The 25,770-nt window shown below is 36.6% G+C and overlaps 1 protein-coding gene across 1 annotated transcript in view; it reads right to left on the bottom strand.

The window, feature by feature from the left end:
* Slco4c1 (solute carrier organic anion transporter family member 4C1) overlaps positions 1-25,770 on the bottom strand; it is a 58,051-nt gene extending 32,281 nt beyond the window's left edge. Inside the window, exons 1-2 of the mRNA XM_004841734.3 lie at positions 25,337-25,770; positions 21,685-21,948 (exon numbers count right to left, since the gene is read on the bottom strand). Coding sequence (XP_004841791.1) covers positions 21,685-21,948; positions 25,337-25,670 — 598 coding nt within the window. The 5' untranslated portion in view covers positions 25,671-25,770. The remainder of the gene's footprint in view (positions 1-21,684; positions 21,949-25,336) is intronic.

Genomic DNA, 25,770 nt, shown 5'->3' with positions numbered 1-25,770 from the left:
AGACTACTGTCATTCTTTATTTTCTACCTTGTGTGTTGAGTTTACAGAGGATCTACCACCAGATTGGTTTCTGCTTTAATGCATACACCATGTTTAGGAGGGAAGCAAACTTTATTCTGCAAGTTGTACCTCAACAGACACCATTCTATCAAGCCACTGGCTTCTGAGTGTTGAGGTACTGAGGTACATGGCAAGACAATGAACGTCATGAGGAGTCTATTAACCTGGGCTTCTGATGAGTTTCGTACTCAGAAGTGATACTGTATCTGATATAATGAGAATGAGTATGGCATCATGTAAGTCAAAAACAGTGCTGGGTGTTGCTAGATGTATCATAGGCAGTGACAGCAAATTCCTACCCAGAATATGAGTTTATCTCAGAAAGACAAATCGCAAACAGGACAGACATATATTGGCTGATCCCGCAATGTTGTTTGCCCTGGGGATTGTTGTCATAGTAGGATTCAGGAGCAGGCTTGTGAGGAGTAAATCAGGTAACTGCTCTGCAGTGGAGGTAGAGGTAGGTAAACCAGCCTTCACAAAGCGAGGTTCATGAGTTTTAACTCATGCTTAGCTTTGTGAACATTATTATTACTATTTTTACTTAGGACAATTCTACAACTACCACAGCAGTGGGGAAAAAACACTGATTGACATTCACTGGATGGACCACCCAGTTTCTTCTCTTTGACAGCCTCTTCCATAACAGATCCTTTGAAGTAATCATTGGCAAATAATAAATTCCCTTTACATTCTGGACTCATTCCAGGAAGTACAGCACACTCCCCTCAGCTAGGCTTCTTTACACACCTCTCAAGCAGCTTTCATTTTTGTTTCTTCTGAGCTTCTATCTGGTCATCTGATCTAGTAGTGTTGTTTATGAATCAGTATAGATCTGTACTCCAGGACTTCTTTCTTTCTGTCAACACTGGGTTTCTACATTTTTTGTTTTTGTTTGTTTTTCTAAGACAGGGTCTTGCTATGTAATTAAGGCTGGTCGTGAACTCACCGTGTAGCCCACGCTGATCTCCAACTCGTGGTGATCCTTCTGCCTCAGCCTCCAGAATGCTTGGATGAGAGGGTTCCTACGTAACATTGCCTTTTAGGAAGATGACTATTGGGGCTGTTATTCAGAGCTGCCCACTTGTGGTAGATGCCAGCACACCTTGCAAACTCTGTAAACCAGTCTACACGTCTCCTCTTCTGCTAGCCAGCCACAGAAAAATCTTTGTGAGGTGCTCACAATGAGCCCCCCAGGTCATGCTAATAAGGCCATGCCAACTTCTACCATAATGACAACCTTCCTTCACCTTCAAAGGGAGGAGTCCAGGGGCCTTTTAACCAGCAGTATAATAGAGCAAGATGCCTGCTTGTGCAGTTAGTTAATTGTGCATTGCATAGCTAACAGTATCTGGCATTTCATTTACCAATGAATGCAACCCTATGTAAATTTTCTGATTTGTTCAACAGATAAAAAAATACTTTGTCATGTGAAATTCAGGTCTCATGGTGCTGTTAATCACATTTATGTTTAACCTATCAGTCCTTGGGAACAACTCAAAGCTGCTTTTCATATGAACAGCTGTAGTGGTGTTACTACAAAAACATAGGGGTTTTTCTTCACTGTGATTTCCCTCTGGAGATTACTGCATTCCTGCATACTCTGTCTCCCGTAAACACTGCTATACCTGGTGCACAAGTTTATTTTGTCCCACTTTTCACTAATATGTGGCAGCCTCATGCATTATCTGGGAAATGGGTTGAAGTATGTAAGTAAATGAGGTGAAGGATTTCTCCAAACTTCCGAATGGAACACCAAGCCCTGGGCCTCATTCTTAATATGCAAGGGGCAGGTGGATACAGTTACAGTCCAGTCTGCTGAGCCCCTTAGAAATGTAACTGCTATGATAGAGCTTTAAATGGTCTGTATTTATATACTGTCTTCTGCCATGCATGTTTGTCTAACACATTTAATATATTTTTCAATTCCTGAAATCCAATGAGTTTAATAGCATCAGTGTAAAGCCCAGTATGCTGTTCTTTAAGATGATAAAATAATCACAGTATTTTCAGGGTGGAGTTCTAATCTTGGCACTGGGTCATCTGAAGCCAGGTAATTATTTGTTGTGAAGGCCTCTCCTGGGCACTCTCCGGTGTTTACAGGTGGCCCTGATCCCTACCCAAGAGATCCCCAAACCATCCTACACCCCTCATAATAATAAAAAATGTTTCCAGACATGGAAAATTGGCACCAATTGAGAGCTATTATACTTGTTTTCTCATATAAGAATGTAGCACTGCACAATTCCAAAAAGCAGCAGTTACTTAGACCTGAGAATGCAAACTAAGATTTCGAGCCTATTCCAGCTCACTGACTGCTTATGTAAATAAGAATTTATTGCCACACAACTGTGCTCATTTGGTTACATTGCTATGTCTGCTTTCATGCTATAACAATAGAGTGAAGCAACTGCAACACTCAATGGCTTGTAAGCCAAAACAAAAACTACCTTGCCAGTGAAGTCTGCATTGTTCTCCTAGATTTCTATCTTCATGCGGTAAAGACACCTCTCTCCCTCTCTGCTTTCATGGTGTTGTAAAAAGAAAGCTAACAAAGTGACACATTTCAGCATACTCCTGTGGCAACAAGGCCATAACTTTCCCGTGTGGTGTCAGCAGCAGTCATGAGGAACAGTAACAAGTCAGTCCTACTGTATCAGAGAGTGTGGTATCAGTGCAATTCTAGTGGAGTTTCAGAACTGTCACAATCGCTTAAAGATCATCAGGGTCCTGTTTCCATCTTAGGTGTCAACAGGAGAACCTGGTTTTCTACCATACTTGACAATAACAAGGTACTGCCCACCTCTTCCTCAAACTCATCAGAGCAGTGTCACAACATGCAATAAAAGCAGAAGTTTTATTATTAGAGTCTGGATCTTAGTAATAATATAATATAATATAATGTCAAGACTGTGGTAACTTATGTACTTGGAATACAGTATCTAGAGCAGTCAAGAATCTGTAAAAGGGAAACTCGAAACATAACATTTAAATCAGAAGAGAATTTTAAATAATGTTACAGCAACCTACAGGGAAGCAGCAAATAGAGAAATGAAAAAGAGAAAGAGCAAACACAAAATGATACACAAAAGTATATACACCAACTTTAACTTATCAACACTTATATTGCCCTACATGGTCTAAATACAATCAAAGGATGCATATTGGCAGAGGGGATTAAAAACTAACCCAACTAGGTGCTGTATACAAGAAACTTGCTTCAAATTTAATGATGAAATTTAAAATATAGATAAGACAACATATCATCCAAACATTTAAATGAAGTAGGAACAGCTATATTAGTAACAGAATGAAATTGACTTCAGAGTAAAGAAATAAGCCAGTCACAGTGGACTAACATAATGATAAAATAGTTGATTTAGCAGAAAGATATGATAATCCTAAATACATATTCACCAACAACAGAGCTGTAGAACATGAAACAGAAACTAATAGAATGAAAGGTCAAATAAAACTATAATTAGCCAGGCATAGTGGGGCACATCTGTAATCTGAGCACTTAGGAGGCTGAGGCAAGAGGATTCCTGGGAGTTCAAGGTCAGCCTAGGCCACATAGCATGACCCTGTGTCAAAAGACCAAAGAACAAACAAAGAAGCCATAATTATATTTAAATATTTTAACAAATTTCTAAACAATTTATAGAACTAGACAGAAGATTACCCAGGTTACAGAATAACTTTATCAACCACATCTACCAAAAGGACCTAACTGATACTTTTAAGACACTCCATGAAATAATGGCAGAATACACTTTTCTTTTTAGTGCCTACAAAATACATAAAATGATAGAACATATCTTGGACCATAAGGTAAACCTAATAAATTTAAAATAATGAGTCTTATACAGTAGGTTTTCTAACTATAGAAGATATCAAAAAGGAACAAAAACCAGGAAAATCTCCAACTTTTGAAAACTAAACAAACACTTTCAAATAATCCACACATCAAAGAAGAAGACTCCTGGAAAACAAACATGTATAGAATGAGAACAAAAATATGACATATGGTAATTGCAACACAAGGCGATGCTGAGAGGAAAATTCGCAGGAATAAAGCACACAAATCAGAACAAAAACTCTCAAATTTTAGCTGCTTATTTGCTAACATTCAGAAACTACTGATTTTAAACTTTTATCTGTGACCTTATTGAACTTATTTATCAGTTCTTAAAGCTACTTTGTAGATTCCTTGATGCTTTTAGTGTGTACAATCGTGTCTTATGAAAACAGGAAGAGTTTTATTTCTTTCTTTACTTTCTGTGTATTATTTTCTTGTCTATTTAAAACTGTTAGAATTTCCAGTATTATTGTGAATAAAAATGGTGAAAACAGACATTCTGATCCTGTTCCTGTTCTTAAAAAAAAAAAAAAAGTTTTCAGTCTGTCACCATTCCAACAGGTTTTCATAAATACTCCTGGTCAAATTCCTCTTTTCCTGAGACTTTTTAATCACAAATGATTGTTGAATTTTGTCAAATACTTATGCATCTATTGATATGATGACCATGTGAATATTCTGTTTTATCCTGTTAATATAGTGGGTGACTTTTTTTTTAATATTGAGCCAACCTTGAATCTCAGAATAAACTTCATCTGTAATATAATTCTATTTGGTAATATTTTCTTAAGAATTTTTATTTGTTTTCATAAAGGATATCAGTACATCATTTTCTTTTTTGTACTGTACTCTTTGACTTTAACTTCACAGAACTACTGACTTCAAAAAATGATTTGGGAAGTCTTCCTTATCTTCTATTTTTTGGAAGAAAGTATCTAGAATTTATTTTAAAGGTTCCTGGTATGTTCGCTAGAATTCTCCAGGTGAAATCATTTGGTCACGTAGACTTCTATTTGGGTTTTTTCTTTTCAAAAAAATTTTGGTGCCTCTCAAAATTTTAGTTTCACCAGTAGTTGCAGGGCCATTCAAATCGACTTCATTTTGATTGAGAAGAGGACATTGGTACTTTTCAGGGACTTAGTTCACTTAATCTAAGTCATCAAATTCATGTGTAGAGCAGTTTTTGTTTTCCCTTATTCTGTTTGTGTCAACAATTCCATGGTCCATCCCTACAGAGCTGGGTGCTGAGCCAACTACACTGTACCTTCCCCTCCACAAAGGAATGAGGCCAGATCTTGGGACAAAGGCAAAGGCCTATAGCTAGCCATCCTCAGGATGCACCACTGAAAAGCAGGCACTAACTATAGAGATCTATCTCCATACTACCACAAAGTCTTTCCACTACAATTGACCCTCAACCCTCAGTGCATGTGCACACACCCACAGGGACACACACACACACACACACACACACACAAAGAAACACATAAAATGAGAAAAAAGTGCCTCCAAAAACTAGCAGTACCCCTAAAGCTGATAAATGGGATGTTCATGTGGGTCAAACAGTTGAAATATACAAACTAATAAAAGAGACAAAAAATAGATCAATAAGGTGCTTGATATGCTGAAAGATGATATAATTAAACAGATAACTGACTTAATGAACATAATAGTGACCAGTGAACTACAGAACACACTAATAAAAAGCTGGCCATCTAAACAGTACCAAACGTGACGGACTAGTTTAGCAAAGAATTTGAGTCCATAAAATGGTACCAAAGAAAGCCAGGCATGGTGGTGGACACCTGTAATCCTAGCAGTCAGGGGGCTGAGGTGGGAGGATCGCCTCACCTCGGGGCTGCATAGTGAGTTCAAAACCAGCTTGAAGTACAAAGTGAGACCCTACCTCAGAAAAACAAAAAGATGCCAAAGAATAAAACAAATTATAAAAAATTCTATTGATAGTGTGAGCTGCAGAAGAGACCACTGTGAGAACAGTGTCAGAGCTAGAACATAAGACTGTCACAGGTGACCTAACAGTGCTAGATGGCACAAAGAAGACTAATCTAATAGTAATTGGAATTAGAGAAAAATCATTAGACAGCACAGATGGCATAAATACCTGTTTCCTGAAGTAACAGCAAAGAAATTTCCAAGTATGGGGAAAGAATTTAAAATACAAATAAGTGAAGGACTCAGAACCCCAACCAGTGGAAAACAAAAAATTTCTCCATGACACATCACAGTCAAAATCCCAGAAGTCCAACACAAGGACAGAATCTTAAAACCTCTCAAAGAAAAGCAACAAATCACTAAGTTAAATCCATTAGAATTACATCAAACTTCTCAACAAAACTTTAATGGTTAGGAGACCCTGGAATGAAGTGTTAAAATCCCTAAAAGAAAACTACTTCCAACCCAACCTCATATATTCTGCAAAACTATCTTTCAAAATGGATGGAGAAACAAGATATTTCTATGATAAAGAGCAGCTAAAGGAATTCACAACCACCAAACCAGCACTCCAAAAAAATTCTCAAAGATTCCTCGAAGAGACAATGAAGCTAACAATGCCAGAAAGTTTAGTGGAATGAACATACTGTACCATGAAGGGTAAAAAGTTAAGTAGAAAGAAGAAAAAACGAATCAGCAACTGGAAAATAATGCAAAGACGAGAATAAGTAAATACATTCTAGTAATGACTCTCAGTGTAAATACCTCAATTCCCCAATCAAAAGACACAGAGTGGAAGACTGGATCATGAAACAAAACCCAAAGATATGCTGTATCCATGACACATATTTAACAGAAAAGAAATTCACAAACAAAAAACATCAAAGGATGGAAAACAATATTCTATGCAACAGGAGTCTGGAAATAAACAGGAACAACTATCCTATTTTCAGACAAAGTGGACTACAAGACAAAACTGATCAGAAGAGGCAAAGAGGTTCACTATATATTGGATAATGGAACAATTCAACAAGAAGAGGTAATAATTATACACATATATGCACTGAACCTTGGCACACCCAACTTCAGAAAACACTACTGGACATAAAAGATCAAGTAAACATTAACGCAATTACAGAGGGAAACTTCAATACCCCTCTAACCCAAATAGAAGGTCAACTAGACCAAAAAAAGAAAAAAAATCAAGAAAGAAATATCAGAGTTGAACCACACCTTCAAACTAATGAAATTAATGGATATGTGCAGTGTGTTCCTCTCACCAGTGACAGAATACATATTCTTCTCAGTAGCATGAGAAATTTTCTCAAAAACAAAATATATACTAACCTAAGCATGCTTAAATACAAAAAACAGTAATTATCCACACATATTATCAGATCAGAATAGAATGAAAGAAATCAATGGCACAAGAAACCACAGAACTTATATAAATGCATATAGATTAAACAATACATTCTTGAATAATCAGTGGATCAGAGAAGAAATCAAGGAAGAAATTAAACAGTTTCTAGAATCTAACAATAATCCCAGTACAAAATGTCAAACCTATGCAACACAATGAAAGCAGTCCTAAGAATAAAGCTTATAGCTGTGAATGTCCACATCAGAAAAACAGACCAAGCCCAAATGAATGACCTAATGATGCTCTTCAAAGTCCTAGAAAAATATAAACAATCTAGGGCCAGGGATTTAGCTCAGTGCTTCTGCTGCCTACCTTGCAAGCAAAAGGTCTTGAGTTCAATTCTTGGTACCAAAAAAATAAAAAAATATTAACAATCTAAATCCAAACCCAGTACACTGAAATTATAAAGATCGGAGCAGAAATTAATGAAATTAAGACTTGAAAAAAACTACAAAGAATCAATGAAAATTAAAGAGCTGCTTCTTCAAAAGAATAAGTGAAATAACAAAACACTTAGCCAATCTTACCAAGAAAAGGAAAGATAAGAATTGTGCAATTCAATGCAATTAGAAAGAAGGCAAATTCTCAATTCAATGGACACAGACAAACTGCTTCAAAAACCTGTACTCTGATAAAATGGAGATTCAGAAGTAATGGACAGATTTGTAGATGCATATGAAATATCAAAAACTTAACCATAAGGACATAAAAACCCTGAATAATATAATGTCAGGTAAAGAAATTGAAGTAGTAATAAAGAATCTACCAACTAAGAGAATTCTACAAGAAGTTCAGGAAAGACATATTGCCAATACTCCTCAAACTCTTTCATGAAATTGAAAGGCATGGAGTACTCCTAAAGTCAGTCCTGGAAGCTAGGATTACTGATTCCAAAACCAGATAAGGATTCAAATATAAAAGAAAATTACACACTAATTTCTTTATGAACATAGATGCAAAGATCCTCGACAAGATATTAGAGAATTGCACAAATTTGCTGCTGCTTAGATCACTGCAGCTTCCAGGTCCCAGTTTCTTTTACTGATTTAAAAACAAAAAATTTTTTTTTTAATTTTAAAAAGTTGTGCCTGAAAGATATTAGATAATAGGATAGAACAAATCATTAAAATTTATGTTCCAGTAGGATTTATCCCAGGAATGCAAGGATGGCTCAACATATGCAAATCAATAGAAGTAACACATCAGATAAACAGAAGCAAGAACAAAAGTCACATGATCATCTCAATAGATGCAGAAAATGCCTTTGGCAAAATCCAACATCCATATGTGAAAAAAACCTGAAGAAAACAGGTATAGAAAGACTTTATCTCAATCTGAAAAAAGCCTTTTATGACAAACCTCCAGCCAACATCATATTAAATGTAGAAAAACTGAAAGTTTTTCCTCTAAAATCAGGAACAAGATAAGGATGTTGGCTATCACCTTTCCTGTTTAATATAGTAATTGAAAGTTTAGCCCTAGCAACCAGGCAAGAGAGATAAATAAAGCAGATGCCTATAAGAAAGGAAGAAGTCAATTATCCTTATTCACAGATGATATAACTTTTTACACAGAATACCTAAAAAATTACACAAAAAGATTCCAAAAACTAATAAATTATGCAAGGTAGCAAGATTCAAAATCAACACACAAAAATGCATAGCACACCTGTACACCAATAATGAACCCACTGAGAAAGAAATTAGGAAAATAATACCATTCACAATAGCTCCAAGAAAAATTAAATACTTAGGAGTTAATCTAACTAAGGAAGCAAAAGACCTCTATAATGAAAACTATAGAAGTACTCTGAAAAGGAGATTGAAGAAGACATCAGAAAATGGAAAGATATCCCTTGTTCCTGTCTAGGAGGAACTGATATTGACAAAATAGTCATACTTCCAAAACCTATATATTAATTTAATGAAATCCCAATCAAAATACCAACAGCATTTCTCACAGAACTAGACCACACAATCCTCAAATTCAGATGGAACCAGAAGAGAGCCAGAATAGCAAAAGTAATCCACAGCAACAAGAGCAAAGCAGGATGCCTCACAATCCCAGGTTTCAAGTTAAACTTCAGAGCTACAGTGATTAAAAACAGCATGGTATTGGCACAAAAACAGACATGTGGGTCAATAGAATAGAATAGCGGATGCAGAAATAACAACAGGCACATTCAGCCCTCTGATCTTTGACTAAGAGGTCAAAAACATATGTTGGAAGAAAGGTTACCTCTGTAGCAAATGCTGCTGGGAAAACTGATTATACACATGCAGAAGATTGAATCTAGAGCCATATCTCCCCCCATGTACTAAACTAAAATAAAAATGGATCAATGATCTTAATATTAAAACAGAAACACTTACTCTGCTAGAAGATAAAATAGGTAAAACTCTTAAAGACATAGGCATAGGCAAGGGCTTTCTGAACAGCACCCAAGTACTCAAGAAATTACAACAAGAATCAATAAATGGTATTATGCCAAAATAAAAATCTGCACAGCAAAGAAAACTACCAACAGAATAAAGACACAATAGTGTAAAAAAAAAAAATGCCAGCTATACTTTGGTCAAAAGGCTACTATCTAGACTATATAAAGACCTCAAAAGAACTAGAACCCTCCCAAAAAATATAAGACCCAATAAAAAATGGGGAATAGAAATGAAGAGACATTTAGCAGAGGAAGAAATAATGCCCAACAAATACATGAAAAAAATTGTCAACCTTTGGCCATTAGCGAAAAATTAAAACACTGAGATCCTACCTTACTCCACAAAGAATGGTTATCATCAAGAAACCATACAATAACAAATGCTAGCAAGGCTAGGGGGTAAAAGGAATCCTTCTACATTGTTGGTGAGAATGTAAACTAGTACAGCCACTATGGAAATCAGCATGGAGATTCCTCAAAAACTGAAAATAGGAATTTCATTCAATCCAGCTAGTCCCTTACTAGGTATCTTTACAAAAGAGTTAAAGACACCATATTACAATGATATATGCATACCCATATTCATAGCAGCACACCTCATAATAGCTAAATCTTTGAAGCAAGCTATATGCCATCAATAGCAAATGTGTAAATAAAATGTAGTATTTCTAAGTAATGGGGTACTACTCTAATTTATTCTGCTATAAAGAAGAATAAAGGATAGTCATTTGTAGGAAAAGGGGTGCACTCTGAGACCATAATCTTAAGTGAAATAAATCAGAGTCACATGCTTCAATACCTCACGGTCTCTCATATGAGAAAATCAAAATATGAAGAGCAAAATACAAGTTAGAAAACAGGAAACAAAGAGATAGTTCTTTTGAAAATGGACTAAGAAATGGAGGGAGGGGTAGGTAGAGGGAGGGGATAGGAAAGGGCCCTAAAAAGAAATAAGATGTGTTTTGTGCATGTAACACCTCCCCAGGATCAGTAATCATAATGTGCTACAGACATGTACTCTTGAAACAAAAATGTTTAAAAATCTGTACTTCAACATTCATATCTCTATTTGTAATAATCAATAGCAAAGAACTACCCAGATGTCCCTTAACAAGAAAATGGTTAAACAAATGCCAGTATATCCATTCCACAGAATATTAATCAGCAATACAGAGGGAGGATCAACTGATAAACACGACAACTTGATAAATACTCAAGAGACTCTGACAGAAAAAGTAAATTCTGAAAGGTTACATACACATAATTCCTAAAATAGAAAAGTTTACATAATAATGAGGTAATTAATGAAAATCTCTTTAAGTATATATACTTAATCTATAAGAATGGTTGCAATGTAAAACTATGCAAGAATGATAATTTCTAAAATATTATGTTAACTTTAATAAAAGTAGTCAAGTAAAAGCATCATATAATCCCCAAATTGCTTTATATATTAAAATGATCATAATTTTTTTCTTTTTCTGCTTCTCAAATTGTCTGCAGTGACTCATAGAACCTCTGTATCCAGAAGTGTAAAATGTATTAATAAAAAACAAAGGAGTATTGAATTAAAAATTACATAGCTCTCCCAGTTGTAGTGGTGCACACCTGTAATCCCATCACTCAGGAGGCTGAGGCAGGAGGATAACTAGGAGATTGAAGAAAGCCTAGATTACATAGTGAGTTCAAGGTCAGCCTGAACCACAAAGTGAGACCCTGTCTCAAAAAAAAAAAAAAAAAAAAAAAAAAAGATTATGCAGCTCTATCTTTACTAATGTAAAATGATGTCCGATATATATTTCACGTAAATAATATAGATACCATAGATTCAAACTTTTTTATTGGTGATTCTGATGATTAAACCTGGGACCTCACATATGCTAGGCAAACATTTTACCACTAAACTACATCACCAGACCAGATTTATGTTATTTATTTGTTTTGTTTTTTGAAACACGATCTCACTATGTAGTCCAGCCTGGCCTTGAACTCAGGCAATCCTCCTGCCTCAGCCTTCTAAAGTCTGGGATTACAGGCATGCACAGCATGCTCCACTCAAGTTTTACATTTTAAACAAGGGTTTTAAATGTGTATGTGTGAATAGATGCAAATGTTAGTAAAAGTGTGTGGGTATGAATGTGTGTGCCAATGTTTGTTAATGACCATGTAATATACTCACATCATGACTGTTAGTGAATACATATACCTGTACATGCATTTTAAAAGACTGAGCAACATTAACAGTCAATAGTTCTGAAATGGGAAGAAAGTATTCAAATGAGAAGGGAAACAAGGGAGGAGAGAGGAAGAAAGGAAAGAAGGAACAAGAAAAAAAATGAAAACAGAAGGTAAAATGGAAACAAAGCTTCTGTACATAGGGAGAGGGCTTGAGGAAAAGGGATAAAATACATTTATTTTAAAAAATAATAATTCATGTCATCATATCATGAAAAATCTTTATTTCTTTCCTTATTTTATTTTTACCTTGCTTTCCTACCTTCTGAATGTCTTTAAAAAGTATGTATCATGTTTAAAATCATAAAAAGATATTTCAGAAACAGCTTGGCAGTTTTAAAGAGCAGTATTTAATCACTGGGCATGGTGGCACACACCTGTAGTCCCAGAACTCGGGAGGCTGAGGCAGGAGGATCACCTAGAGTTCGAGGCTAGCCTGGGCTACATAGTGAGTTCAGGGCCAGCCTGAACTACAAAGCGAGATCCTATCTTGAAAATAAATAAATAAATAGGCAGTATTTAAATATGTTATTATAAACAGATCCAATTATATGAGCTGTACCAAATAAACTTATTTTTGTAACTCATAAGAATAAAATTCTGGAAACATGTCTAACTAAAATATATTCTAATGTGATCCTTTGCAAGTGTTTGGCCAAACTCTGGAAATACGTCAAGATCAAGTTGCACCTAGAAAAAAACAAATGTCCTATATGCAAAGATTTTTGCTTACTTATATTATCACATGAGTACCACTGCCAATAACTGAAAGAAATTTTTAAATCTGTTAATTGATTGTTATGAACATTGTTATTCATCATTGCTACTATTTAATGAACACTTACTATATACCTGACAATGCTTTACCACTGTGACGTATAATAACCCTGAGGCAGTGGGGATTATTACCATTTATATTTGGAAGAAACTTAACTAGGATTACTTAGTTCTATCACACTGTGTGCAAAAAAAATTTAAACTCATTTCTGCCTGACCCTAATATCTCCCCTTATACTGTCTCCTTTCAGTAGGTGTAATATGCTATAGCATTAAAATGAAACAGGAAAAATACATAAAATTCACATTGGCCAATTTGCACATTTTTAAGAACCATGACCAAGAATATAGAATTTCCTCTTTTTTTTTTCTTGCCACAACCACATTTTTACCAATAGCTTTGAGAAAGCAAAAAAAACAAAAAACAAAAAATTGCTTAATCATTGCCTCCTATATTTGGTTAGACAAAACTTTGCCCATGGTCCATCAGAATACCCTATCAGATAATTTCATTTTATATGTGAAGATAAATGTGGGCCATCCAATAATAATCTTGCATTTTAGCACTGTCTTACAACCACGGTAGTGAAACATATGAGTAAGAGATGATGAAAAAAACAAAAGCACAATATCAAAGTATTTCACTACTACATCTTAATACTCTTCTCTAAATTTTAGGTTTCTTTTTCACAGTGCAAATTTTTCTGATCCTGAATCTCACCCACAAAGGTTATTTAGGGCAAATAACTTTTGTCTCTGATCACTAAATAAAATTCTTCCTAATTAAGTGGAAACAGAGAGACACAGACAGACAGACAGACAGACAGAAAGACAAAAGTGCTCCATTATTTTGTAGCGCCAGTTTTGGAAAAAGTGGACTGAGAGTTCTAAGCTGTCTTTGCCATTACCTAGCTTGCTTTCTGTGGAAGTCCAAGTCACGAGATTCCTAACAATGCCATGTAGAGGGGCTCCATTCATTCATTTCATGTTTGACATTTCTTTTTTTGTTTTTGTTTTTCTGGTACCAGGGATCAAACTCAGGACCTTGTGCTTGAGAGGCAGGCAGCAGAACCACTGAGCTAAATCCCCACCTCAGTTTGACATTTCTTGAGCACCTCATCTACCTCACATTTGATTCTAGGTGCTCAAGAAACTCATGGTTTCTAAATTCAGAAGGGGTTTCAAAAACACATTCTTAGACCCAAGACAGCATAGAGCAGATTTTCTCAAGTCACTTACCTGAAAGAGGAAAGAGTAAGTGAGGAACTGAAACACAGTAAAGGGGATGAACCTGGCTTGGTCAATGAGTTCAAAGTCTACATATCACACCTTTAATTAAAGATTCCCAAAATGGAGCTCCTTCTACAGTAATGAGGTAAAAACACCTGTATCACTTTCATTTTTTCTTAAATTGATTCAAGCATGAAACATATCTTTAATGTACTCTTAATGTCTCTAGAAACTACATCCTATTGACCATGCTTTGTAAAATGCTAGGATTTTTTTTTCTTTTGTAGAGGGCCATGAATTTTGTTATTCTGTCTAAACCTTAGGAGCAAAATTGAGTTTGTACTAATATCTCTAAGTATCGCTTTCAGAAGTTTGAGCATTTGGAATTCCAACAAAACTGGGCAAATTAGCACACTTAATATTTCATGATGACTGTGAAGCTCTTTATTTAAGTGGAAAATATAAAGCAATAATCCTGAGATGAAAAGAAACCTTTTCCTGCGTCTCAGGTTGAATGCTTCACACAATAATGAGATATTAAATGGGACATGTGTTTCCTAAATTGGACGATAATCTGAGTAACTATTTTTAAAATATTGATTGCTGAGTCTTAGTGCAGACCTACTAAACCAGAAACCTGAAGAGGCAGCATTAAATAAAAACCAACCACCTAGGGTAACTCATTTTATCTAAGAAGTTAGAGGAGACTGAAGAGCTTTTAATCCATCATGACAACTTCATGTAGAGCACTGTGCCTAAAAGTGAGCTCTAGGTCCTTTATTGTGCACATTAAATCTAAATTTAAATCGTGTTTCACTATAACATTATATATTCTAACATATCACTTCTCTTCCTTTTCCTTTCATTCATTGCAACTGCAATCTAATTGAAATATAAAAACCAAAAGTGATTTCCATAAAGGAAAAAAGGAAGAACACTCAGAGACTAAGAAAAACTAAACCATTCTGTATTGAATTAGTAGTTGAAAAAAAATCTTAACACTCTTTGCCCCAAGTCTTCTCCAATCTGAACATGCATTCCACATTTAAAAATAAACAAGAAAAAATATTTTTTAATAATGCAAGACAAAAGAAAAAGTAGGGACCCAAAATTAAGTCCAACTTTGAGTCTTTAATCATTTCCCTAGCACAACTTGTTAACACAGTTACTCAGCACTTACCAAAGTCTTTTGTGTAGAGTTCTCCCTAAAATACCATTTCAGAAGCCTTAGAAATTTACTGCTGCAGCTAAATGGAAATCTATATCATTGAAAGTTACTTTTTCTTGAGGGAAAATAGAAACAATACAACTTAGGGGAAAATGTTCAATAAAAAAAATGCTGGGTTTAGAAATTGCTTTCCTACAATTCCTTGGTATTGGAAAATGACTTCTCTCCCAGACTCTCAGAGACAAAAGATTATTTTGCTTAATAACATTAAAATAATACCTATTCAAAAGGATTTAAAAAGTGCTTGGATGAAAATAAAATGTACATGATAAAGATTTATTTGTTGCATTTTAAATATTTAAATATTTAAAATTTATATTACTAATATGTTAAGGTATCAATATCCATCTGAAATTATAAATAATAATTTTTTAATTCTCTCCCATTCACAATACACACAGGTACACATCTCCAAGGCCAAACTAAGAAATCTTGGTAGTGCTTGCACTGATCTTAAATACTCCTCATCTCAAATCCATATCGCCTGACCATTGTTCATGGCATGTGGCTTATTTATGCTATTCCAAAATTCAATATTACAGGGAGACCACTGGTATTAAGACTGATATTTTTTTTAAAAGACTGGTATTAAGACATTCCCTTATCTTAATGCACCTTCTCTGGAGGATGAGTAATTCAGATCTGGTGTTCACGTTGCCGAGTCGAGGCAACAACGCTCAGTTTTCTCCCTTTTACTCTGCTCCGATAACTTGAGTCTCTGCCGAACCCTTCTGATGAACAGCGTGAAGGAACACACTCCCGGGTCAGCCTACTCAGCCTCCCGGCTCAGCTGTCAGTACCTTGGAAAGTCTTTCCTGATTCCATTCACCCCCGACTCTGACAGGATGTGATTCTGCTGCTAAACTCTCCAGCAGCCTGGACTTCTCCTTTGTAACACTCAACCACCGTTTTAGCTAAGAAATCGCTATCAAATATATTGCATAATACTGCTTTATTTCCATGCTGTTTAAGTCTCATAGAGTCAGAGATTTCTGTGCCATGTTATGCTCTGTACCTCCGGCACTCTACACACATTTGCTTCGAGCAAATATTTAGTGGATGCTGAATTAATGGGTCAGTGGAGTCAGTCTTTTCGGAACTGAGGAAGAAAACCAGAAGAACTTAGAGGGCCACTGAAGAGAAACTATCAGTTTCAACAATAAAGAACAAAAAAAACCAAACCATAAAATCTATCATTTATCAAACACTTACCTAAATCTAGAGAGTGTGCTATATGTTGAATTGTGTAAATTATCTCATTTAATCCTCACTATAACTCTTAAAGTATTAAATTTATTACTATTGTAACACATGAAGAAACCAAAGCATGACATCCAGAGAAAGGCTTGAAATTGTACTTTTCTGATCCCCAAATTATGCCATTTTCCACTTTGCTTCTTTGATTTTCTTTATATTTTTATTATTGTATTTTATATTTTTCTACATGCAAGTTTATTACTTTCAATAAAGATCATCTGACTAAAAAATAACTTTTAAAGTGCCAAATACAATTTGAAAATGTTTTATGATACTTTTCCATTTTTAGGATAGTATGTACAAAAATTATCCCTCAGAGATACTCGTTCCTCTTAATTTTAATATTTCCTATTAAAATATCTATTAGCAACCAAAGCTTCCCTGTGATAAATTTATTTTCTTTCAAAGATAGTCATTCCTAAACTTTATGATCCCCATAAAAGCTTCCCTTAAAAGAACTTTGTCCTGCAGGGTATGGTGGCACAAGCCTGTAATCCCGGCACTTGGGAGCCTGAGGCAGGAGGATCGCAGGAAGTTCGAGGCCCGCCTAGGCTATATAGTGAGTTCAAGTCCAGGCTGAACTACATAGTGGTGACTCTGTCTCCAAAAAACAAAAATCAAACCAACAAAAGGGCTGCGGAAGTGGCTGGGTGTAAAGGCTCTGAAACAAAACAAAAACCAAACACAAAAAGCTTTCTTCCAAACTTACTTTTTTTTTTAATAATACGATAGAAAATTGAAGCTCTTCCCAAATACATCTTTCTACCTTTTGCTAACTCATAACCTCCTTTTGTGTTACTCTCACACCTGTGGAAATTATACATGCTCATCATATTTCATATTCTGTTTTCGTCTACTTACTCTATTAAATTACTCTAATCCCCTCTTACAGAGATGACCTCATCCAAAGGAAGCCCTGACTTTGATTTCTCATGGATTCAAAAAACAATAGCAACAAAACACACACAAACTTCTTTTCATTTCAAATTAAACTACATGCATAATTTCAACCAATAAGATGAGTTCTTAATGGTATCATAGTACTTAAGACTGTATATTCCCTTCCTTCTAACTTATTTAAAGGAAACTGTCCACTTCTTTGTTTTCCCTTTCCCACTTAAATCCCCATTTTTCCTCTCTATTCATTCTCCTTATAGACATATATTCATATTTAGATTATAAGTTCCCAAATATGTAAAGGTGGATCAATTTCCTTGGGCTGGTAAGTTATCACATTTTAAAGAAAGTACAGATCATTATAACTGACTTCTTAAAATTGGGGAAGAAATGGTTTAAATTAGTAAAAATATTGAAATCATTCAATATAACTAATGACTTATTACAAGTTATAAGCATAAGTATTTGAAAAACATTATACAAGGCAGAAAAACCTAGATGAACTTTAGCTGTTAGCCATTTCTGAAATCACGATGAGGTCACCTCATCACTTGTCCTAAAGGGAAGGATTTTGTGATTTCTAACATTTTTCCTGTTTCTAAACGTCTGTGTTCTTTTAGATGTGTGACGCAACTAGAGTCCAAAATTCTGTATCCGTTATATGGTAAATGTTTACAAACACACACACACACACACACACACACACACACAACAATGGTAGTGCTGTTAAGAAAAAGATGGTTTTTATTTGCTTTTTTCTTTTTCTTTTTCTTTTTTTTTTTGAGACAGCGTCTCATTATGTATTCCAGGCTTGCCTTGAACTCACTTTCTAGCCCACGCTGGCTTTGAACTCTCACAATTCTCTAGCCTCAGCCTGTGTGCTGGGATTACAGGTGTGTGCCACCACACCCAGCCAAGAAAAAGTTTAAGAGAGGAAAAAGAATGCAAAAGTAGCTGTTAGGCACATTCATAGAGATACAGTGGAAGAATCACTGGCACACGCCTTCCTGAAAGCCAATCATTATCTATGAAAACTCATAATGAGGAAACTTCCAATCTAATGTTTGCATTTCTAGGGATTAAGCTTGATGAATGACTTACAGATTTAGATAACAGGGAAATATACTGCAACACTGGGTGTGTAATATGGAGTTCATACTTATGTTCGAGCCCAAATTCTTGATTTTTACTCCCAATTCTATTCTACTTAGTCTTACACATTGTTTTTTAGGGTTTTTTGGTACCAGGGATCGAACTCGGGTCCTTGTGTTTTCGAGGCAGGCAGCGGAACCACTGAGCTAAATCCCTAGCCCTCTTACACATTGTAATACATGGTCCGTTTGGCCAATCCAAATACAAAAGTGTCAATATTAATTCCTTGATCACAGTAAATCCAACAATGAGTCATACCTCTTTCTCCTCTAAAATCTCTACCACTACCAACCAGGCCCAGCAACCATTGTCTTTTACCTGGGTTACAGTAAAAATCTCCTGAATTATTTCCTCCCATTTACTCTCATCTCCCAGTCATAGAAGCCCAAATAATCACTTTAAAGCACAAGTAAGATCATAAATTTCCTATGTAAAACTCTTCCACAAGTATATACTGCAATCCAAGCAAAATCTAAATGCCTAAGGCACCTAACTGCCTCTCCAAGTTCTTATCATGCCACAGTTTCCCTTGCTAGGGTCAGAGCCAAAAGGGACAGCGTTTAAAAGCCACCACACACTTCCCAGTTCCCAGGCCCTTAATCAAGTTCTTCTCCAGCCTGGAAAACATCTTTCAAGGCTGGTTCCTCATTACCCAATTATTACTAGAGCAGCCTTCCCTGCCCACCTCTTTACTTGCATGCACAGTATAATTTCATTCTGTTTGTGCCTTCCATTCACTAACCTCAATCTTCAGTTTTATTTATTAATTCAGCATCTCTTCCCATTAGTACAGAAAATCTAGATAGCACGGAACTGTTTGATTGCTCTCTCCTACAATACATATCTGTTGTATAAATTGCAGAATAATATAAGGGCAACCCGAGTTTTTCTATTTCAATCATCTATTAAATCTAATCTACTAAAATAATCAAAAAATATCAACTAGATCAACAAAAACTTAGTGAAAACTTGCACAGTAAATAGTAATGTGCTAAAACTTTCTGGCTTGATTTCAGTAACCTTTGCTTATCTCTGGTGCACACACCATGCTGACATTCACATAAACTTCATTGGTGGCCACTCTCTTTTGGGAAATAGACTGTTCAGATTGGCTTTCCCTGAAGGTGTACATGCCAGGAGATAACACTGAGATCACGGAAGACACATTAAGCTTTTGAATTGGAAGAGAAGTTTATGCTTTGAGACACTCAGAGACTTTTGAGCCTTGTTTGTTTTTACTTTAAGAAAGGGCATCCAAAGAACAGGAAGGATGTGGGCCCAGGGGGCAGCACAAAGATCACCACCTAAATGCTATAAACTCAAAGGCATTCTCACTACCATCCACTCAGTATTACACATTCTTGTGTGGCAGATTAGATTGATCCTGATTATTTACATTTCAAAGGTATTGTAATACACAGTGTGCCCTGTTCCTAAAACTAACTCCAGTAAAATTAAGTCAAATACACTTAATGCAATCTTTTTTTATTTTCAGTAATGTTTGCAGTGCACAATGATTACATTTTTTATGGGGCGTTGGTACATGCACATCATGCATCTTAATTCTTTTTATGTCCTTTTGCCTTCCCTCCTTCCACCTTTGGTCCCTTAGCCATCTGCAAAAGATCTAACTTCCTGTTTTCTATTATCTATCTTTGGGTTTCTCATCTAAGAAACACCATACCATATTTAAATTCGAATGTCGGATTCATTTCATTTAACCCTATGGTCTCAAGGTCCAGCTATTTTCCTACAAATTGTTGATTTATTCTTCTTTATAGCAGAGTAGTATTCCACTGTATATAAATACATTTTCTTTATCTATTCATGTTAATGGACATAGCCTGGTTCCAAGATTTTAGCTACAATGAATTGTGCTACTATAAACATGGTTACGCATGTATTACTGTAATATGTAATCCTGTCCAATCTTAGATCATGTACTAGAATTTACATAAGTACTACTTCCACTGGTAAGGTCTCCTTATTTTAGTTTTTTGAGGGGGTTTTTGGTAATGGAGCTTGAGCCCAGGACCTTTGTCCTCAGCTGCATTCCCAGTCCATTTTAATTTTGAGACAGGCTCTTGCTAAATTACTAAATTGCCCAGGCTGGGCTGGATCGTCCTACCTCAGCCTCCGAGAATGTTGGGATTACATTTGTTCACACCTGTACCAGCTCTCCTTATTTCTTTCATTTCAAACTCTACCACATTTTTAAAAGAATTGTCCATTTATCAATCTGGTTCCATATTGTATTTTTACTTCCAAAATCAACCATGCTGCATAACAGACACCTCTTGTTGAGAATATAATCCTACCTGTTGTCATTTTACAATTGAGAAATTGGCAAAGGGAGTGATTAACTTTTTAATATTAATTTTAATTTTAGCATATGAATATAAAAATCTTAACTTTTAAAAATGATAACTATAGTTCAGCAGTCTCACATTCTCTTTTCCTCTCACTGAGCCTGTTCTTCACTTACCTAACCCCTGAAGTTTTTCTAATTTGAAACCATTTGATTTCATTTCTAACTATTTCAATGTTTGCTAGTTCAAGTCCCAGAACGGACATAAAAATGTTAAGGTGCACCTTCATTAGCGCATTCCTCTGTCTCTACCATAATTGTTTTTCCATCCAAAACAATTCTTTAAGAGAAAAATTAAATAATTAAATTTCCTTTCTGAGTCTTTGAATAATGTATTTCATCTAACCAGAGCAATCCCAAAGCAACACGCTAAGCTAGGGCCGTAAGTACAGCTCATTTCCATGATTAGGAAAAATACTGCTCCTATTAATGTCACCTCTCTTTGTCTCAAATTCAGAAACAACATATTCAAAAGCTGTAAGGACTTCAAATAAAAGCACAAAAGGAAAAAATACCGATCTCAGAACACCAATGAGGTCACACAACACCTGCAAAAGAAAACATATTACTTCTTTTTAAGGAGGACTGTGTGTGACATGGGCAATGAGAATCAGACGATTAAAAACTTGGAGAGCCACAGAAGTGACAAATAATGTACAGTCTAGCTCCAAAACTGACCTTAAACAATTCATGAGGCAGTGGGCAGTGGAAGAGACTGAAAGTTTTACCTTCTTTGCAGGAGAGTTAATGACCTGGTTTTATACTACTTCTTTCAATTAACACAAACAAAAACACAACAGAAACTTACCTTCAAAAATGGACCCCAGTTGATATTCTCCACTGAAAAATTGTGGCAAAGAAAATACAAGTGCTCCCAGTCCTATCATAAAGGATGCAAATGCAAGCCATCTTGGTTTGTGTCCTCCTTCACCAAAGAATGATACAAATAAAGACAGCAAACAGAATGAGATATCGTAGCTTGATGATATAAGGCCAGTCAGGGAACTCTTTATTTCATAGCGCTTCTCAATAGTGGAAATGCTAATATTCACCAGGCCATTTACTACAATACCTAAAAGAGAGAAAAGGAAATGTATGAATGTTATTATAACTTCATTATATAGATTATAATTAATACCATAATGTTCTAAAATTCAGTTGTTCTTTTTTTTTTTTTTTGGTACCAGGGATCGAACTCGGGTCCTTGTGCTTGTGTGGCAGGCAGTGGAATGACTGAGCTAAATCCCCAGTTGTTCAATTCTTTTGCTGTTTTTAAATGTGCTAGTCTTAAAAGTCTCAAAGTTTCAAATTAAGAAAGCCCAGTTTGAAAATCAGTTTGCTTTTTAAATTGTTCACGTGGAAATGTTCAGATGATAAAGCTAATGCTTGCTACATAATTAATTGGTCTTAATTCATTTTTCTTTAAATGGCAAAAGCCAGACTGGTACAGTCCCACAGAACCAGCGTGCTAGAGTTTTCAAGGGTAGTATAATTCCACGGAACCCTCTGGGAAGGGTACAAAAAGTACAAGTGACCCCACAAGCCACCGCAATAATGTTCAATTGTTTTCTAACCCTTAAACATATTTATCAACAAGAAGCATTTATCTTGACTTAAGAGAGAGAAACTGAACTCTCAAACCTGTATTTTTTCTTAAAGCTTTTCTTGATAATGAGTTTATCATTTAAAAGATTCTGGCAAAAAAATAAACACAAGCTAAGATTCCTATTTTGACTAGTATTCTAAATCATGTGCAAAGTAAAACATTTATACCTCATACACTGATAATAAATGACTAAAATATAAACAAGAAAAGATTCAAAATTTAATTTTAACTGACTTGAAAATGTCCTACCCCCGATATAGTCTAAATTTATAGGCATTTAAACATTGTTATAAATTGAAAATAAAAAGAATCTGATTAAATTTTAACTAGTTATACTTTTTACTTAAGAGCTACTAAGAATTGTTTTCATCATCGATTATTAGAGTATGCATGACACAATCCTTTTAAATGTTGCTTTATCAAGACTCTTAACTAAAAAGGGAAAGGAGATGAAAAAAATGAATTGAGTTATATACATGTACCAGCTCCCCACAAGGAATGTAAACATTATGTACTACACACATATATTAATAAAAGAAGTATTTAAAAATATACATTTCAGGCTGAGGACTTAGCTCGGTGGTTCTACCACCTGCCTCAAAAGCACAAGGTCCCAAGTTCGATCCCTGGTACCAAAAAAAAAAAAAAATTTCAAGAAAATTGATACAGCAAATTTCAAAAGTCCTAGCACGGTATTTGCTTTTAATGCCAATGTAATAGAACTATAAAGCAATTAACAATTCTTGAGATTTCAAGGTAAGTATCCATAGTACCTATGAAATTTTCCTGAGGAAATACTTACCTGACTGACAATATGAAAACTTCACAATCCAAACGTCAACTTCTCCACACACCTGTCACACTAATTAATAACCAGTCACTAAAAATCATTTCCTTTATGGTAAAAATTCTCTGAAAAGTAAAGTTGAAACATCTCTGGAAGGACAGCACTTTAGTCCTGTGAATCTTAAGCTATACAAATTCCAAGAACACTACACACTACACGGGGGCTGGGGATTTAGCTCAGTGGTTCCGCCGCCTGCCTTGCAAGTACAAGAACCTGAGTTTGATCCCCAGTACCAAAAAAAAACAATTCCATGAAATACTACATGCTACTTCTATTGTAAATCCATGAAAATAGGAAGCACATTAGGAAATTAAGTGCTAGGGTAAACTGGGGGGTTTTTTTGTAGAAATACTAAGTAAAATTTGTCTAGTTTTGTTTTGCTCTCTCATTAAACACTTACTAATATACTATGGGACGAGGGAAATGTTTTCAGTTCCTGGAACTTAAATTGGAACATGAATTAATTCACTTTCATCAAATAGTGTGCCTTTTGAATCGTCTCTAGGTAGATGTAGCTCCAAGCTAAAACTGACTCTTTTTTTTAAGAGTGCCAATTATCTTTGATAAGAATTTTAAATACCTTATATAAAATATAAAGTGACATAGCCTTAATATTAAATTTTCGGAGTTTTGTTTTCATTTATCATACTGGAGATGACCCCAGCGCCTTCACACCGAGTTACGTGCCCAGCACTTTTAACTTTTTTATTGTGAGATGGGCTCTCCCTAAATTGCCAAGCTGCCCAGGCTGGACTCAAACTTGTGACCCTGTTACCTCAGCCTCTGGGTACTACAGGCATGCGCCCCCACGCCCAGCTTCTCCAAAACATTTTAAATGAAATATAAGACAAAAACATTTTTATTTCTGTTCAATTTTTTGAGCTGTGCAACCCCTTGACACATATTTCAAAACAAATCACTGCTTTTGGACAACTAGGATCAAGATATGAGGAAGGAAAACTTTAGTGGGGACAAGAAAAGTGGAAACGGAAATAACTCAGGTGAAAATTTTCAGAAGGAGAAAAGAAGTAGACTTGCTATTAATGAATAACACTTCACCCGGGCAAAGCAAGGGACACGGAGTCCCTTGGAGAGGGGAATGGAAATAAGAACAGGAACTATACACTTTGATTTAGTTTCACATTAACTTGGACAAGAGCAACTTCTAACACCCCCAACTCCCAAATACTTCTTGGGGTGCATTTCTTCCAATCAATCCTTGCCTACTTAACAAAATATTTTGAGACTATGACTTAAGGAACCAAAAAACACCTACGTACCAAATCCAAACTAAATTCGAGCATACTTTCAAGGCACCCCACCTCATCCCCACCTGTCCTGGGTTTGTCATCGGAGAGTAACTTCCCATTCTTTCCATCCCTCGCCCTGGAGGCCAGGCCAGCAGCCAGGACCTTCTCAGTGCTTGATTTGGAGGGGCCATTCCTTCTCCACCCATCCCTCACTTGGCCAAACTGGGCTCAGACGGCCTACTCCTAGGAGTTTAAACCTAGACTTCATCTGTGACTCCCAGGGGAGCCGAAAAGGATCCTAATAGCACGAAGCTACTGGATCCCTCTTGGGACTCAAATGCCTCCTAAAGGCTGAGTCCTCCAAGGCCGGAAGCCGGGCTGCACCTGGGAGAGCGCTTATCTAATCCGTACTACACACCCTACATACTTTTTATTCCCCTTTGCAAAGCAGATGCTTTACCCTTATCTGCAAACGTACTGCTCCTTCTGCTGCGAAAACAATGTTTAAAAGTCCCTTTAACAAAGGACTCTGCAGAGAGGAGGCTGTTAGGAAGCAGAGAGCGAACTGCCGAGAGCCACATGCTCTGGAAGGAAGGCTCTGGAGTCTTCTCGGGATCCGATCCACTGGCTGCGGAGCGGCGGATGGCAGAGCAGGGATCGAGGCGGCGCGACGGGAGGCGCTGGCCAAGGCAGCGAGCTCGCGGGTGCGGGGAGCGTTTCCGCGGGCTCCCGGGCGCACCTGCCGCGCGGGCCTTACCTTGTGTGACGGCCAGGAGGCAGTAGTGCAGCAGGAAGCCCGCGGGCGTGTTGCAGCGCTGCAGGCAGCGCGGGTGGAAGCTCCGCCACCCGAAAAGCCCCTCCTCGCACTCCGACCTCGACTGGGACCCGGGCTGCGCGAGGGGAACTGGGGAAGGGGCCGAAGGCAGCGGCGGCTCGGGGGCCTTCTGGAGCTCCTGAGGTTCCCGGGGCTGCGAGTCCTCTGTCCGTTCCGGGGAGACCTCGACCTGGGAGGGCGACGCGGACGAGCGGCGCGGGGCGTCCGGGCTGCAGGGGACGAATGCCGGGTTCTCGATGCCTTTGGCGCCCTTCATGCTCAGGACCCGAGCTCCCGAAGCCAGCGCCTCGAGCAGCGCTCGGCGAGCTTGCTGGCCGGCTGCTCCCCGGACAGGTGGCAGCACCCCTGTGCGGGAA

The sequence above is a fragment of the Heterocephalus glaber genome, unplaced genomic scaffold (genome assembly GCF_053883595.1).
Source record: "Heterocephalus glaber isolate CG9 unplaced genomic scaffold, H.glaber_assembly_v1.0 deba00001465, whole genome shotgun sequence".
Lineage (NCBI taxonomy): Eukaryota > Metazoa > Chordata > Mammalia > Rodentia > Bathyergidae > Heterocephalus > Heterocephalus glaber.
The sequence above is the reverse complement of the archived record's forward strand: the minus strand, read 5'-3'. Positions and strand labels throughout refer to the sequence as shown.